The following is a 14,404-nucleotide window of genomic DNA, read 5'->3' on the forward strand; positions in this document are numbered from 1 at the left end:
CAAAAGTACCCTTCCTTATGTACTATAGGTGAATATAGATTGGAATGACATAGAACATCCATGAATACGGATTTATACCATGTAGAATGTTTTCAGTTTCATGCCTCTATTCCTTTAACACCAATTTTCCATCCACCAATTTGAGATTTTGCTTGACAATACTGATAATACGTTGTTTGTTGTCCCTATGAGCATTGACCCTAGTCTTCAAACTCAATAACAACTCTTTGGTAGTCAATGGATTGTTCTTCACCATGTTCAATACTTCCTTGATTGTCACCAAAACGCCATCTGGACCTGAAGAATCCAAATCAACCGACAGGCTGATAATTGGAGTGGGGGAAATTGATCTTTCGGTTTCACTCTTAATTTTCTTGGGTGATTTATCTCCATCCACTTTAGCCTTCTTCTTGGGGGAAGCGAGAACTGGAGCTGGTCTCTTACGACCATTTGGAATCCAATTACCCTTCGGGAATGTATTCAAGAATTCTGCTGGAGCCTTAATGACGACAAATCCGTCCCCAACATTTTGGGCAATAAGTGATCTACCAGACTTTTTGGTGTCAGATTCCTTAGAAACTCCTTCTGCGTCTTCCTGCTTTACTGTAGGCTCATCGTCACTTTCATCATCACTTTCCAAATCGGATTTGGATAAGTATGGATTCAATTGATCATCATCTTCACTGTCATAAACACCACCTTCGGTCTTGTTCAAAACCTTCCGCAACTTCTTACCTTCTTTGTCGACCTTTCTACTCTTTTCTGTTTCAAACAAGTCGTCTAACTCATCATCAATTTCTGCGTCTGACTGGCCATCGAAATGTGCTGCCTTCAACATTTCCTTCTTGACTCTTCTTTCAGATAATTTATTTTCTTCTTCATCTCCGTCCATAATTGGTGCTTCTTCATCATCGGCAAACTCTTCATCGAAATCTAAGTCATCATGGTCCGAGTCTCTGTCGTTGGAGCCCCCTCCAAGCACAGTACGCAATCTCCTACTATTGTTTGTGCTTGCAGGAGCCACAATACCATTACCAGGGGCACTTCCTCTAAATCTGGAATCCTGGGTATTATCAGCTATGGATTTTTCTTCCATGTGTTTCATCAACCATCTTGGAACGGAAGAGTTCTTCTCCATCTTGGCTTCGGCTTCTTCCAAGGTCAAGGTCGCATACTTGTTTCTGGGTGTGAACTTATAGACTTTTTCTGCTGGGACCATCTTGAAGCCATCCTTGTCAAAAACAAATAAGACATGCTGAGTATCAGAAGCTCCAGCTTCATAGTTTCCGACAAAGACGTTGCTACCGTCATAGTCTTCTATAACCCATGGGTAGTATTCTTCGTATCTCAACTTTCTTTTGGCATCGTCCACCAAACTAATTTGTCTGGTCTTCTTCTTGAAGATGTTCTTCTTGGATCTTCTGGCACCTCCGTCTGGAGCTACTTGCGACATGTCTGCTCTGGGATACCTTCTTGGCTCCTCTCCCCTGGCAATAGCTGCCTCGTCCTCTGCAATGAGCTCTTCCTCGGTTGGTTCGTGGACCACTCCGTTGGCCTTGTCAATCGCAAGTTGCTTCTTTCTTCTATCGATCTCTTGCCTGGTCAATTGAAACTGGATATTACGGGGATCCTTTCTATGCAACCTGACAGGTTTGGTGAAGTCCTCCACCACATCAACGTCTCTTGTGCTCTGGAATTTCATGATGTGATACCGAATATCACTGACCTCTTCTTTGGTACAGGACTTCAAAGGGATGTCTTGCCACCCATCCGACGAGGAAGAGGGTTTGGGTGTGCTATTTGAGGAAGACTGCGACGTCAACGGAGTTGTCTCCGCCTCAGACTTGACCTTGATTTCCTTCTTAGCTGGCGACAGACTCATGGTGAGGTAAGGAGTGATGAAAGTTCAACATCGCGATATGTAATATGTGCGCACGTGACTTGCGGAGACTATGGTGGAGGAAATGTCGTACGACAATTCACCAGGGGGGTGGAGCCCTGCCTGTTTCTGTTTGCTATTACACAGTGTACATGTACAGTGATTCACCCCATAGCTCAACCTTTGACAGCGATTACGTTTTCGTGACTTATGAAATATTTTCGTATTTGTGACATTATTTTCCAAATCTTTGTAAAATCCAGCTTAAAAAGAGTATGGGGAAACTCAATTTCCGGAGGATATCATGCTAAATAGTCATCTGAGCCAGGTCAAGAAGAATAAATAATAGTAATCGATTTCTATACTGGTATTCCATTCTTTACAATAGGCATACGCGTTATCCTTTTCTCTACTAGCCTAATAAATTAGCTGTTCCTCTACCTTTCTCCGTCCACCACTGCTGAGATGCCAAATCCGTAATGGTACTATCACAGCCCCAGATCTTCCACCTTCACCCGCAGAGTCGCCCAGTTTGTGCGTAACCGAAACCGATCTCACGGGCATCCGGTTTTGACTCATTGCCCGAATGCGCGCCGGTTCCGGTCGCCATACATTACTTAGTTGGTGGCCCAGATCAACCGGTTCGAGACTACTTTCTTTCACAACCAGCATGTCCTTAGTGGTAGAAGACAAGCGGGACGAACTCCTCTCACAGAAAACCGCCACAAACCCTCCCCCAAGGTACCTTGGCTTCATTGCCGGGACTTGTTCTGGGGTGATGAAAAACGTGGTTGGACATCCGTTTGACACCATCAAGGTCAGACTTCAAACAGCAGACGTTGGCAGGTTCAAGGGACCCGTGGATTGTGTGATGCAGACGTTCAGGAACGAGGGTTTCCGAGGCTTTTATAAGGGGTTCACTCCTCCGTTGGTGGGGTGGGTTCTCATGGATTCAGTGATGTTGGGATCGCTTCACACCTACAGGAGGTTCTTGAAGGAAAATGTGTACAACAACCAAGATTTGACTTTGACAGGACACTGCTTGGCCGGATTGGGGTCAGGGTTGACGGTATCATTCGTGGCTGCCCCGATAGAGCAGTTCAAGGCCAGACTACAGGTGCAATATGATGCGAAGACCAAGTTATACAATGGTCCATTGGACGTGGCCACCAAGTTGTACAAGACGTCAGGCATCAGGGGAATCTACAGTGGGTTGTGCTCGACTATGATTTTCCGGTTAAATTTTGTGTTTTGGTGGGGCTCATACGAGATCTTCAACAACTGGTTTGCACAAAACACACAGTTATCCAAACCCGCCGCCAACTTCTGGTCCGGGGGATTGTCCGCCACAGTCTTCTGGATATTTGCATACCCTGCGGATGTCGTGAAACAAACGATCATGACAGACAGTCCTATCAGGTCCCAAAAGAAGTTTCCAAGGTGGATAGATGCTGTCAAGTATATCTACAGGGTCAAGGGCTTGGGTGGATTCACCAAGGGTTTTGGTCCTTCCATCTTGAGATCCTTCCCAGCCAATGCCGCAGCCTTGGCTGCGTTTGAGGCTGCCATGAGATTCATGCATTAATAGAACACAGACTAGCGAAGCTAGCATATTTTAACCTTCAATGTAGCCTCCATTTTCCAAGCTGGTACCAAATTAGCACCACCACCATAGTAGAGGCCTTCCGGCAATCACTCTAGGACTGAATGATGCCATAATACGGATCCACCCATTCTATTTCTCCCAAGGTTTTGTTCTCTGCTTGGCCTCCGAAACAGAACTCTTTTCTGTCAAAACTGTATCTGGGATGTCCTTGATACCAGGCACGGGTTTGCCTGACACGATTAATTCCACCAAGTCCTGGTAATTGGACGAGTAAGGTGGATCTTCCGTAGTTGCAGCCTGGGTCAGCTCTGCCTGGGCAGATGGGATGCTGGGCTCTATTGGCTCTTGATTGTGGGTCGGGGTCGACTGTACCTCCTTGGGTTTGGTCTCGTCCTCGTCTCTCACTTCGGTGATTTTCTTATTCTTAGCGTACTTATCGCCGTTAACCAACTTCCATTGCTGGTAGTCATCGAGATTCAAGATGTTGTCAGTATGGGAGCAGTAGAAGAACGACTTAGCCTGGTCAATCAACTGCTGCTTGTCCAACGGTGGGATGGATCGCACCGAAGGATCTTGCTCCTTCAAGTTTTCCAAGTACCCGTCCAAAATCTGGTTCAACCCCTCCTGGAACTCCGAGAACGAATCCCAATCGTAGTTGAGGTACTCAATATAGATTTGTTCCTGTGGGTTGCTCATTTTGATATGAAGAATAACCGGTTTGAATGGTAATATCTGGGGACGATGTCGCGCTAATCGCCAGTGGATGTCGCCCAGTGTCGCAGTCAACAACTGTCCCACCCTCTCTTCCAGAGCCTGTTTCCATGAAGATGCTTACGCTCAACACCAAGACAGTTTTCGCTCTTGCAGTGTTGCTTAGAGTGGTATTCTTTTTCTATGGTCTTTATCAAGATGAATACTTACCAGTCAAGTATACAGACATAGACTACTTGGTGTTTTCAGATGCCTCAAAATATGTGTACTACGGATTGAGCCCCTACAAAAGAGAAACTTACAGATACACCCCTCTATTGTCATGGATGTTGATTCCAAATGCATGGGGCGGAGTCTGGTACCATTTCGGGAAGGTGTTGTTCATGGTGTGTGATTTAATCACTGGATGGATCATTACCAGATTGTTACAAAACATCCATATCAAAGGAGCTCCATTGAGTTCGAACAGGGTGTCCATATTATCGTCGTTGTGGCTCTTGAACCCTATGGTTATTACCATCAGCACCAGAGGATCGTCAGAGAGTGTTCTTACCGTGATGATCATGGCGTCGTTGTACTTTTTAATAGTCAAGAAGTCTATCACAACATCTGCACTTTTATTGGGATTGTCTATTCATTTCAAGATATATCCGATCATATACTTGTCCAGTATCATGTATTACCTTGCAAATGGGGCTCATATCATTAATTTGCCTGTTATCAGATGGATCAACGTCACAAACCTCAAGTACTTGATTGTCACTTGTCTCAGTGTGAGTGCATTGAACTGGCTAATGTACAAAATTTATGATTTTGAGTTCATGTACCATTCATACCTCTACCATTTGACAAGACTTGACCACAGACACAACTTTTCCATCTACAATATTGCCCTTTACTATAAGTCTGCCTTGACGGAAAATACTCAAAACATAGAAAACTTTGCATTCATACCCCAAATCATGTTGTCAGCAGTGCTCATTCCCCTTGTTTTCGCAGACAGAGATTTAATATCAAGTTTGTTTCTTCAAACATTTGCATTTGTCACGTTCAATAAAGTTATGACCTCACAGTATTTCTTATGGTTTTTAATCTTTTTGCCCCACTATCTTTCCCGTTCCCGGTACTTAACCAGACAGTATATGTGGAGAGGAGTGGTAATGGTGTTGGCGTGGGTTATTTCACAAGCTGCTTGGTTGGGCTGCGCCTACAATTTGGAATTTTTGGGGATTAATGCATTCTCTGAACTTCTCTATGCATCAATTGGGTTCTTTTTAGTTAACTGCTGGTTGTTAGCCCAGTTCTTTCAAGATTTGAGCTAGATATATAGTCCCAATAAAAATATAGGTCACGTGACACGATATCATGCGAATCCGATGTGATGATTTTTTCACTATACCTTAAACACTGTGCTATAAACTCAAGGTCATCTAATGTCACGCTTGGAGATATATTCCCCAGAAGGGTTGAGAATCGATGGAAGAAGATGGAATGAGTTGCGTCGTTTTGAATGCCAGACCAATACCCATCCAAACTCGTCAGATGGATCGTCATATGTTGAACAAGGTAACACCAAAGTGATATGCATGGTTCAAGGACCCATGGAACCTTCATTAAGATCACAAGCCAACACAACAGAGGCTACAATAGAGGTGAATGTAAATGTGGCGAACTTTTCCACATTTGAAAGAAAGAAGAGAACGAGAACAGAAAAGAGAATAGTCGAATTGAAGGCAACTTTAGAAAAGACCTTCGAACAGAGCGTGATGTGCAACTTGTACCCAAGAACTGTGATACAGGTGGACATACATGTGCTAGCACAGGATGGTGGATTGTTGGCCGGGATGACCAATGCAATGACCTTAGCCTTAATCGATGCAGGGATTGCAATGTACGACTATGTATCATCCGTTAGTGCTGGTTTACATGATCAGACCCCATTATTGGACTTGAACAGTTTGGAGGAAAACGATATGAGTGCCATTACCATTGGTGTAGTTGGAAAGAGTGAAAAGTTAGCATTGTTGATGTTAGAGGATAAAATGCCTTTGGATCAATTGGAATCTGTTCTCGCTATTGCCATAGCAGGAAGCCATCGTATTCAGGATTTAATGGACACGGAGCTTAGGAGACAGGGAAACATACGGGCATCCAAGATGACTCAGAGTTAATGTACAATAGAAATGCATAGAAGACACGTTTTTGATGATGTAGTTATTAGTATAGTAAATAATTGCTTTATCAGGGTGCCACAAAAATTGCAAGTAACTTTAAGCTACAAGATCAGGAACTCTTGATCTATTTAGTGTTTTTCTTCGAAACTGATTTTTCAAGTTCGACTTCAAAGTAATGATAAGACAATAGTGATCAACTAAGCTAGAGCCGTAGGTAGAATTGAATTTTATTTGCAGCCGTGAGTGACTTCTTTCATTCCAACTTTCCTACATGGAAAATCAATCCCAAACCCTTCTGCTATTTCAAGTATGAACCTGCTGGTTTACAGATCATTATATCATGGCTCGCAAAAAAGAAAAGGAATTGACACGGACAGGAATTGAACCTGCAACCTTTCGATTTGGAGTCGAAAGCTCTACCATTGAGCCACCGCATCACCCTTGAGAAAAATTGTAAACCCTTATATACAGGTTATTAAATGTTAGTGATTGTCAACTTCGGCAAAAGAATCAATGCTGGGAATCCTTAGGATCCTTGTAGAACTTTGAATCATAAAACTTAGTCACTCCATTGAAGAAGATAAAAAGAACAACTATCAGTTTTATTGGACAAGTTGATTAAGACTTTTTGGAGGTTGTGGATGGAAACGACGAGCACAAGGGGAGACCCAAGCTCGTCCTCTAACCACCAACCAATTGTACTTCTGTGTCTATCCACAGCTTTTAATCTAATATTTCACCTATGATTTGTTAACCTAGGGTGTTGGGAGTTGCTCACCAGGTTCAAAACTCTATCAAAAAACAATTTTTAGTTTAATTTCATTTTTGTAACTGTTTGACCAAAAATTGCAATAGGTACAAAGTTAGATTCTAGTATACTTTCCATACGCCAAAATAATGCACTTACTTCTTCAAGTCTAAGGAGTATCTCTTTCGATAACGAAAAAGGTCCCTAGAGTAACGCTGGTTCTCATTTACAAACAGATCAGGATTTTATGTATAAAAATTCTTTCAGTGGAGGATTTGAACTTATTCTTCACAAGATTTTGGAGCATCAAAAAGATCTTGAAAAAGAAACAGAATAAACACTCGTGACTGCACCTAGTTTAAATCCAAGTTAGGGAGATAAACCACACCCCATGTACTTATCAATACCTATATTGTGGCTATTTCTTTTTAACTTTCGACGCAGTTTGTGCAACAAATCGATACCAATGGACCCCTAATTATTGTTATCGGCTGCAACCAATTCGGTGGAACGGAATTGTTCCAGGAAAATATTTCATCAAAAGTGTCCATTTGAGCTTTACAGAGAATTATTTTTTTCAGCGTTTCCCAAATAGATAGTTGTACTCAATCCTCACAAGAAGATCTATTGATTTAGCCTCCATCATTCCAGTTAGTTCTCTTGTATTATCTAACTAATATTTTAAATTAAAGCAGGCTCTTTGTTACATATCAGTCACTTGTGGTCCTTCTAAACCAACTGGTCACTCAATACATCCTATTACAGAAGGATACATGCATGTCTATAAACCTTTGATGGCAAAATTTCTATTTTTCACCGTAGTAGTTCCGCCTGAACCATATTAAGCTTGAAAGCGAATAGTTCATGCAATGGATAAACTGAAAAAATATCCACAACGCCTGCTCTTGAAGCTTGAAAAGTGTAATTTGTTCATTTCGCTTATCGTCCTCTGGACTGTGACTCCTATTATGTCATTTGGCTTTGACTAACAATAGGTCCTATCTCTGTAGATTGGGTAGATGCAATTTAATAGCCTTGATCCGATGGAAATCTAAAAGAATGATAATTAGACCATGGACCGACTAGTTCAAATAGCAAGGTTGATCTCCTCGGGATAGAAAATAGCAAATGCAAATTTATAACTTCAAGGAAGCCAAGCCCACTTGGTGAAAGTAGGTCTACTGGACAGGGTGTGACACTTTAGGACTCACACCCCCATATTATTCATGAAAAATGCTCGAAATTTCATACATAGAGGTTCCTACATCCAGTCTAAAAAATAAGCGAGTCACTCTAACATACAGGACAAGCTTGTTGAGTAGGTCCAACTCACATATACACAAGACCAAAGCTGTCAATGCAGGTGGCAATCAAGATGCATGTACTATCCAACCTTCAGTAAATAGATCATATAACCGACACACGTCCAAGTAGTGGTGTTGGTGTTGATATTCTCTCTTCAAAGCGGGAGTTAATGGGGGAGGCTGCTCACAGATGAAAAAATACTCGCCCAACTTGATTTTGCGTCCAGCTTTTCGGTCCCATTCCAGACCAACTACAAATGAAATATCGCTACCTATTTCATTTCAGAGAAGGTTCATTAGGGCGTTCATCTGTACAAGGTCACCAACAATAGGCCGTTACAGGTGAAACGGTGGCCTACTGCAAGGGTTTGGACGTTCCCCATGTCTTGGCCCCGCCTAATCATGTAGACCTGATCCCTGAGATTGCGATCTGCTGGGGTCCGAAGGCATTGTTTGACCGCCTTCGAGATTGGGTTGTATGGTGCAGACAACTAGGGCTCAGCGAGTGAATTCCACATCTGTATGGAAAGGGATATACGAGGTGATATCACACTGGCCGCATCAAGACATGGAACAAGTTCCATACAAGCTGGAATTCAGTGCAAACTGAGACACCTGCTGGGTATGCCATGGCTTAGTCTATGGCCACATGTTTATCGCTTCCGTCTACTGCCTCTTATCATGACGAGTGGAATGTGTAACATACCACGATATTTCACAAAAATCTGTCGATACTAATTCCGCGACAATAACGACAGGCGATCGGCTACGGGAGGCGCCCTTACGGCAGTTGCCCGCATCATGTGGCGAACCAGTACCTTTACGATTCAGATATGCAGTACCAGATGCCTTAGGTACCACCAAAACTTCACCAGTTCTCGTCTAATAGTGCTTTGTGTCACTTGTCGATGATTGTTCCCGAACAGGGTAAATTGATTTTTCAGATCCTACAGTCGTGCGCTGGCATTCGACCACCAGGAATCGTTTACTAAGGGGCATATCCAACCAAGACGTTAGATTGATTCTTTAGCAAGATGTCGGAGTCATCCAGGACCATTAACCACAAGCTCAACGAGCTCTTGAGCAAAAGTACGTATTCACCGCGGCACCCAACACTCGTTGGTTACGTGTAACGTGTACTAACGTTAGATAACATCACCAAGTCCAAACTCGACTCGGCTACCGCCATCAACTATGCCACTATACTCCGTGCAAACATCCTTGGAAAGGATAAGCAGGAGAAGGTCAACTCCATCGTGGTTTTGGCCAAGCTTCTCGACTGTATAATCGGCGGAGAGGCTGTTTCGAACGAATTTTCCATCATCTTGGACCACACCTTGTTCACCACCCTCTTCTCCATAGTCAGTACCAACATGTCCACTGAAACCTACAAGGCCATCTTGAAGATCTCGGTCATTTTGATATCTGGCACTATTTTTAAGACCAAGGAGGAATCCATCGACAAATACCTTCCATTGTACGAGTCGTTGATTGAGTACTTGGATGTCATTGACATCATCACTCAAAAATTGTACTTGCAGGACAACAAAATCACTTTCAATTCTATTAAGTTGGTTACCGATTTGATCAACCGGGCTTTGAAGTTCGAATACTCAGGAATCATCACTTTGGCTGGTAGATTGAAGCACGTCACCTTCTTCTCCACCGTTGGTAACTTAATTGAAACAAACGACAAAGTCATTTTGGAGGCAATTGTCCACCTTAAGACCTCGTACTATAACTTAAACGAGTTTTTGAATGCCACCAATTTTGACTTATCTATCAAGTCACATCAAGTTATGTTGAATAATTTGTTCATCTTCTTGGAGGTTTCGTTGAACGAGTATGGTACTTTGGCTACTACTGATGAGTATGTCAAAGCTGGTTTCACCGATAACCCCAAAAAGTTTGTGGTTGACAATTTCTCCATTTTGCTTGCCATGGATCTTAAGATTTTCCTTAAGGATCCAAATTTCACATTCAAAAAGAGATTTCATGAGGAGTTGATGATGAGTGACCATTCTAGAACTTTCCCATTATATTTGTTCATCGACAGATGTACTGAAATGTGGATCGAAATCTTCCACAAGAGAGAAAGTTACCCATTTATTTACGAGAGTATCTTGTCATGGGAACTCATGATTTATTTCACTATGAACAACTGTCTTATCTTGTGGCAGGAAACTAAAGCACAGTTGGAAAACGCATCTGATGTGGATAGAATTTTGGACTTGTTGAAGTCTAATGTCGACTCTTTAGAGCTTGAAATGAGTTTCAAGCAGAAGTCCATCGAAGAGTGCTTGGATATAACTTCTGGATCAACCAGTGAACAAATGAGACATTCACAAGTTCAGAAGATCAAGGAGCTCCATAAACTGAAGTGGAATGGTAGATTCAGCGAATTCAACAAAGAGTTATCCAAGGAAGTTTTGGACTTTGTAAGTGAACAAAGAGTCATACAGTTATTAAAGGGTTCTTGGGTTTATACTGAGCAGCATGGCGAGTACCTCTTGAGAACTAAGGACAGGAAGCCAGCCAATCAAAAGTACTACTTCATCACTTTATCGCCAAATAGACAGATGGTGTACTACAAAGCATTTGTTGAAAAGCCTTTAGTGAACCCAACTTATGAGGAGATGGAAACTCAGTTTTTCAAGTTGTCTGATATTTCTGAGCTTCAATCCACCAAAATTGGAGAACATGTCGGTGAAGAAGATAAGAGAAAGCATAGTATGTTAATTTCCATCAAGGGTACCATTTCTTATGAAAAAATCACTCTTGTTGGCGAAGGAGGCAAGAGATTATTGAGTTTCTACACTGATACGCAAGTCAACAAATATGTTTGGTTGGACGGATTGAAAATGTTGAAGGGACACATCAACCAAGGACAGTTATCTACCGAAACCGAAAAGCAATTGGAGTACTTGATTGATATAAGAAGAAATACTCAATTGTTGCCATTGGAAAACAAAAAGATCCAATTAGAAGAAGATTTAGATTTGGGAGATGATGATGAGTTTTATGACATAGATGAATTGATGTCTGTGACTGAAAACTATCATTACAGGTGAGTTCTGAGAACAGACCAGCTAGGTAGAAGAGAAAGAGGTATATAGGGAAGATGCGAGCATTAATAAATGAGTACCAGATCTACTTGTAAAATCAAAATCGGCTGGAGTTTGCCATTCGTCTGGTAATTTTTGAAGTTGGAATAATGGTTGTAAGGATGTTTTGTCCTTGTGAAAGCAAGGAAGATTACAATTATAGTAATTAAATACTGAATCCTAGTGTATTAGTTCCAAAGTACTATCCATGTCTGGCATGTGGTGTAGTGCAATCTGAGTTGCCTAATGACAGATGCCAGTCCGCGACTTTTTGCACCCACCCCAAGTACCAAGAACATGAAGACATTTGGAGATTTCCGATTAAATAAGAATGGCTATGGAGTGGGATATAGTATTACACTCTTTCCTTATAGCAGTAATCTCCTTAGCCTAATACTTCACTAGTGATCTCTCCTGACCTCCATCATCTAGCTTATCTGCAGGTGCGATGGGTGCCATCGCTCTTCATTTATTTCTATATACACACCACCAGTATGATTTTTTCAATCTAACTCATCGCTATAACACCTAAAGATATCAAAGATGGCAAAGGTTCCAAGTAAGAAGCAAGCCAAGGATGACTTGATCTTGACATTGGAGAGTGACTCTGAGACAGAGCCAATCCAATATCTGTCAGAGTCCGAGTCTGAGCCTGAGGTCGAAGAAAAGCCTGTGAAGAAGTCCAAGAAGGCTAGCAAGAAATCCGCCAAGGCCGCCTTGCCAAAGGTGAAGGATGACAAGGAAGACAATGAGGACAATGAAGATATTAATCCAGACTTTAAGTTTTCTTTGGACGGTTTTGAGACTACCAAGTTCGAAGGTTGGGACTTCAAAGTCAAGGAAGATACTCCCAAGCTGAGTAAAGACGTTGATTTGGATGGAATTTTGAGAAGAAAGGGTGGTTTAGTAAACTTGGCTGGAGTTGAAGGAACCTTGGCCAAGGAAGAAGAAGAGGAAGAAGAAGAGGAAGAGGAAGAGGAAGAGGAGGAAGAAGAAGAAGAAGAAGAAGAAGAAGAAGAAGAAGAAGAAGAAGAAGAAGAAGAAGAAGAAGAAGAAGAAGAAGGTGGAGACGAGGGTTCTGATGATGAGCTCGCAATGGACGGTTTCGGAATGGGAGCTGAGCAAGTTGACAATACCGCTGAAGAAGACGAAGATGAAGCTAAGGTAGAAGAAGAAGAAGAATCAGATGTCGAAGCAGATATGGATGAAGAACACCCAGGTTCAGATGAAGAGTCCGACGCAGAAAACGACGACGAGGATTCTGCTGAAAAGATGGCAGAGTTTTACGAAACCCCAGAAGCCACCACCACCCAGGCTCATCAAACTTTCCAATCATTGCAATTATCCAGACCAATTTTGAAGGGTTTGAGTCAATTGGGATACACCACCCCCTCTCCTATTCAATCAGCTTCCATTCCAATTGCATTAATGGGTAAAGATATTGTTGCAGGTGCAGTCACTGGTTCCGGTAAAACTGCTGCCTACATGATTCCTATCATCGAAAGATTGCTCTATAAGCCATCCAAGGTTTCTGCCACTAGAGTCATAGTGTTGACGCCAACCAGAGAATTATCTATTCAAGTGTGTGATGTTGGTAAGAAAATTGGTAGATTTGTGAACAATTTAAATTTTGGATTGGCTGTTGGTGGTCTTAACTTGAGACAACAAGAACAACAATTGAAAACCAGACCGGATATTGTCATTGCCACCCCAGGTAGATTAATTGATCACATTAGAAATTCACCTTCCTTCAATATTGATTCCTTAGAAATCTTGGTAATTGATGAAGCTGATAGAATGTTAGAAGAAGGTTTCCAAGTGGAATTAACTGAAATCTTATCCCTTATTCCAAAGCACAAGAGACAAACCTTGTTATTCTCTGCAACCATGAATACCAAGATCCAAGACTTGATTCAATTATCTTTACAGAAACCAGTCAGAATCATGATCGATCCTCCAAAGTCTACTTCTAACAAATTGATCCAAGAGTTCGTGAGAATCAGAAAGAGAGACCACTTAAAGTTTGCCTTATTGTTCCAATTGCTTAAAGATATCAACCCAGATCAATCATCTAGAATAGTTGTCTTTGTTTCCAGAAAGGAAACTGCTCACAAGCTCAGAATTGTTCTCGGTTTGTTAGGTATGAAGGTATCAGAATTGCATGGTTCTTTGAGTCAAGAACAAAGATTGAAAAACGTATCAGATTTCAAGAATTTGGTAGTACCAGTTTTGATCTGTACTGATTTAGCATCTAGAGGTTTGGATATCCCAAAGATTGAGATTGTCATCAATTTCGATATGCCCAAGAGTCATGAAATCTACTTGCATAGAGTTGGTAGAACTGCCAGAGCTGGAAGAGATGGTAGATCCATTTCGTTTGTTGGGGAATCCACCCAAGATAGAGCCATCGTCAAGGATACCATCAAGGTGATATCTGAAGACCCTTCCAACGCCAAATCGAAGGCCGTATCTAGAAACGTTGATTGGAAACAAGTCGAAGGCTTGAATAAGATCATCGAAGAAAAGAAGGAGACAATCGAAGAGGTGTTGGATGAAGAAAAGCAAGCTAAGGAAATTTTGTTGGCAGAAATGGAAATTAACAAAGCTGCAAACATAATGAATCATGAGAAGGAAATTCAATCTAGACCAAAGAGAACTTGGTTCAAGGCTGGGGCCGAGGACAAGAAGCAAACTGAAGTCATGAAGCATTTGACTAAGCACGGAAAGAAGGTCAATTCTAAGAAGAGAAAGGCCATCGAGGTGAAGAAAGAAGATTTGGGAAGATCTTACAAAAAAACCAAGAACGATAGAATGGACGACCAAAAGAGAAACCCTAAAGCCAAAATCGGAAAGGGGGGCAAGGAAAAACGTAAGCGTA

At 41.8% G+C, this 14,404-nt stretch overlaps 7 protein-coding genes and 1 non-coding gene across 8 annotated transcripts; 5 read left to right on the forward strand and 3 right to left on the reverse strand.

The window, feature by feature from the left end:
* Positions 1–36: 36 nt before the first annotated feature.
* TFG1 (transcription factor IIF subunit) lies at positions 37–2,228 on the reverse strand. Its single transcript, XM_020206337.1, has one exon. It carries the CDS (start codon positions 1,880–1,882, stop codon positions 107–109), a length of 1,776 nt encoding a protein of 591 aa, XP_020065614.1. The 5' UTR covers positions 1,883–2,228; the 3' UTR covers positions 37–106.
* Positions 2,229–2,549: 321 nt separating this feature from the next.
* On the forward strand, positions 2,550–3,464 carry CANTADRAFT_4524 (uncharacterized protein; the record flags this gene model as incomplete). Its single annotated transcript, XM_020209190.1, has 1 exon — positions 2,550–3,464. One exon carries the CDS (start codon positions 2,550–2,552, stop codon positions 3,462–3,464), a length of 915 nt encoding a protein of 304 aa, XP_020065615.1.
* A 150-nt stretch (positions 3,465–3,614) lies between these two features.
* CANTADRAFT_47580 (uncharacterized protein) lies at positions 3,615–4,181 on the reverse strand (the record flags this gene model as incomplete). The annotated part of the gene is made up of 2 exons (XM_020209476.1): positions 3,615–3,791; positions 3,858–4,181. The coding sequence occupies 2 exons, from the start codon at positions 4,179–4,181 to the stop codon at positions 3,615–3,617; spliced, it is 501 nt and encodes a 166-aa protein (XP_020065616.1).
* Positions 4,182–4,312: 131 nt separating this feature from the next.
* CANTADRAFT_47304 (glycosylphosphatidylinositol-alpha 1,4 mannosyltransferase I) lies at positions 4,313–5,518 on the forward strand (the record flags this gene model as incomplete). The annotated part of the gene is made up of 1 exon (XM_020209446.1): positions 4,313–5,518. One exon carries the CDS (start codon positions 4,313–4,315, stop codon positions 5,516–5,518), a length of 1,206 nt encoding a protein of 401 aa, XP_020065617.1.
* Positions 5,519–5,638: 120 nt separating this feature from the next.
* On the forward strand, positions 5,639–6,466 carry CANTADRAFT_25016 (exosome non-catalytic core subunit). Its single transcript, XM_020207296.1, has one exon. It carries the CDS (start codon positions 5,783–5,785, stop codon positions 6,365–6,367), a length of 585 nt encoding a protein of 194 aa, XP_020065618.1. The 5' UTR covers positions 5,639–5,782; the 3' UTR covers positions 6,368–6,466.
* A 269-nt stretch (positions 6,467–6,735) lies between these two features.
* On the reverse strand, positions 6,736–6,807 carry CANTADRAFT_t83. Its single transcript has one exon. It is a non-coding gene; the product is annotated as a tRNA-Trp (tRNA).
* Positions 6,808–9,456: 2,649 nt separating this feature from the next.
* Positions 9,457–11,493, forward strand: LMO1 (Lmo1p; the record flags this gene model as incomplete). The annotated part of the gene is made up of 2 exons (XM_020206515.1): positions 9,457–9,511; positions 9,572–11,493. 2 exons carry the CDS (start codon positions 9,457–9,459, stop codon positions 11,491–11,493), a joined length of 1,977 nt encoding a protein of 658 aa, XP_020065619.1.
* Positions 11,494–12,303: 810 nt separating this feature from the next.
* Positions 12,304–14,382, forward strand: DRS1 (putative ATP-dependent RNA helicase; the record flags this gene model as incomplete). The annotated part of the gene is made up of 2 exons (XM_020208353.1): positions 12,304–12,447; positions 12,505–14,382. Coding segments are annotated over 2 exons (2,022 nt in total), but the record flags the coding sequence as incomplete, so codon positions are not given.
* Between the last annotated feature and the right edge of the window lie 22 nt (positions 14,383–14,404).

This window comes from Suhomyces tanzawaensis, assembly GCF_001661415.1.
Source record: "Suhomyces tanzawaensis NRRL Y-17324 unplaced genomic scaffold CANTAscaffold_2, whole genome shotgun sequence".
Lineage (NCBI taxonomy): Eukaryota > Fungi > Ascomycota > Pichiomycetes > Serinales > Debaryomycetaceae > Suhomyces > Suhomyces tanzawaensis.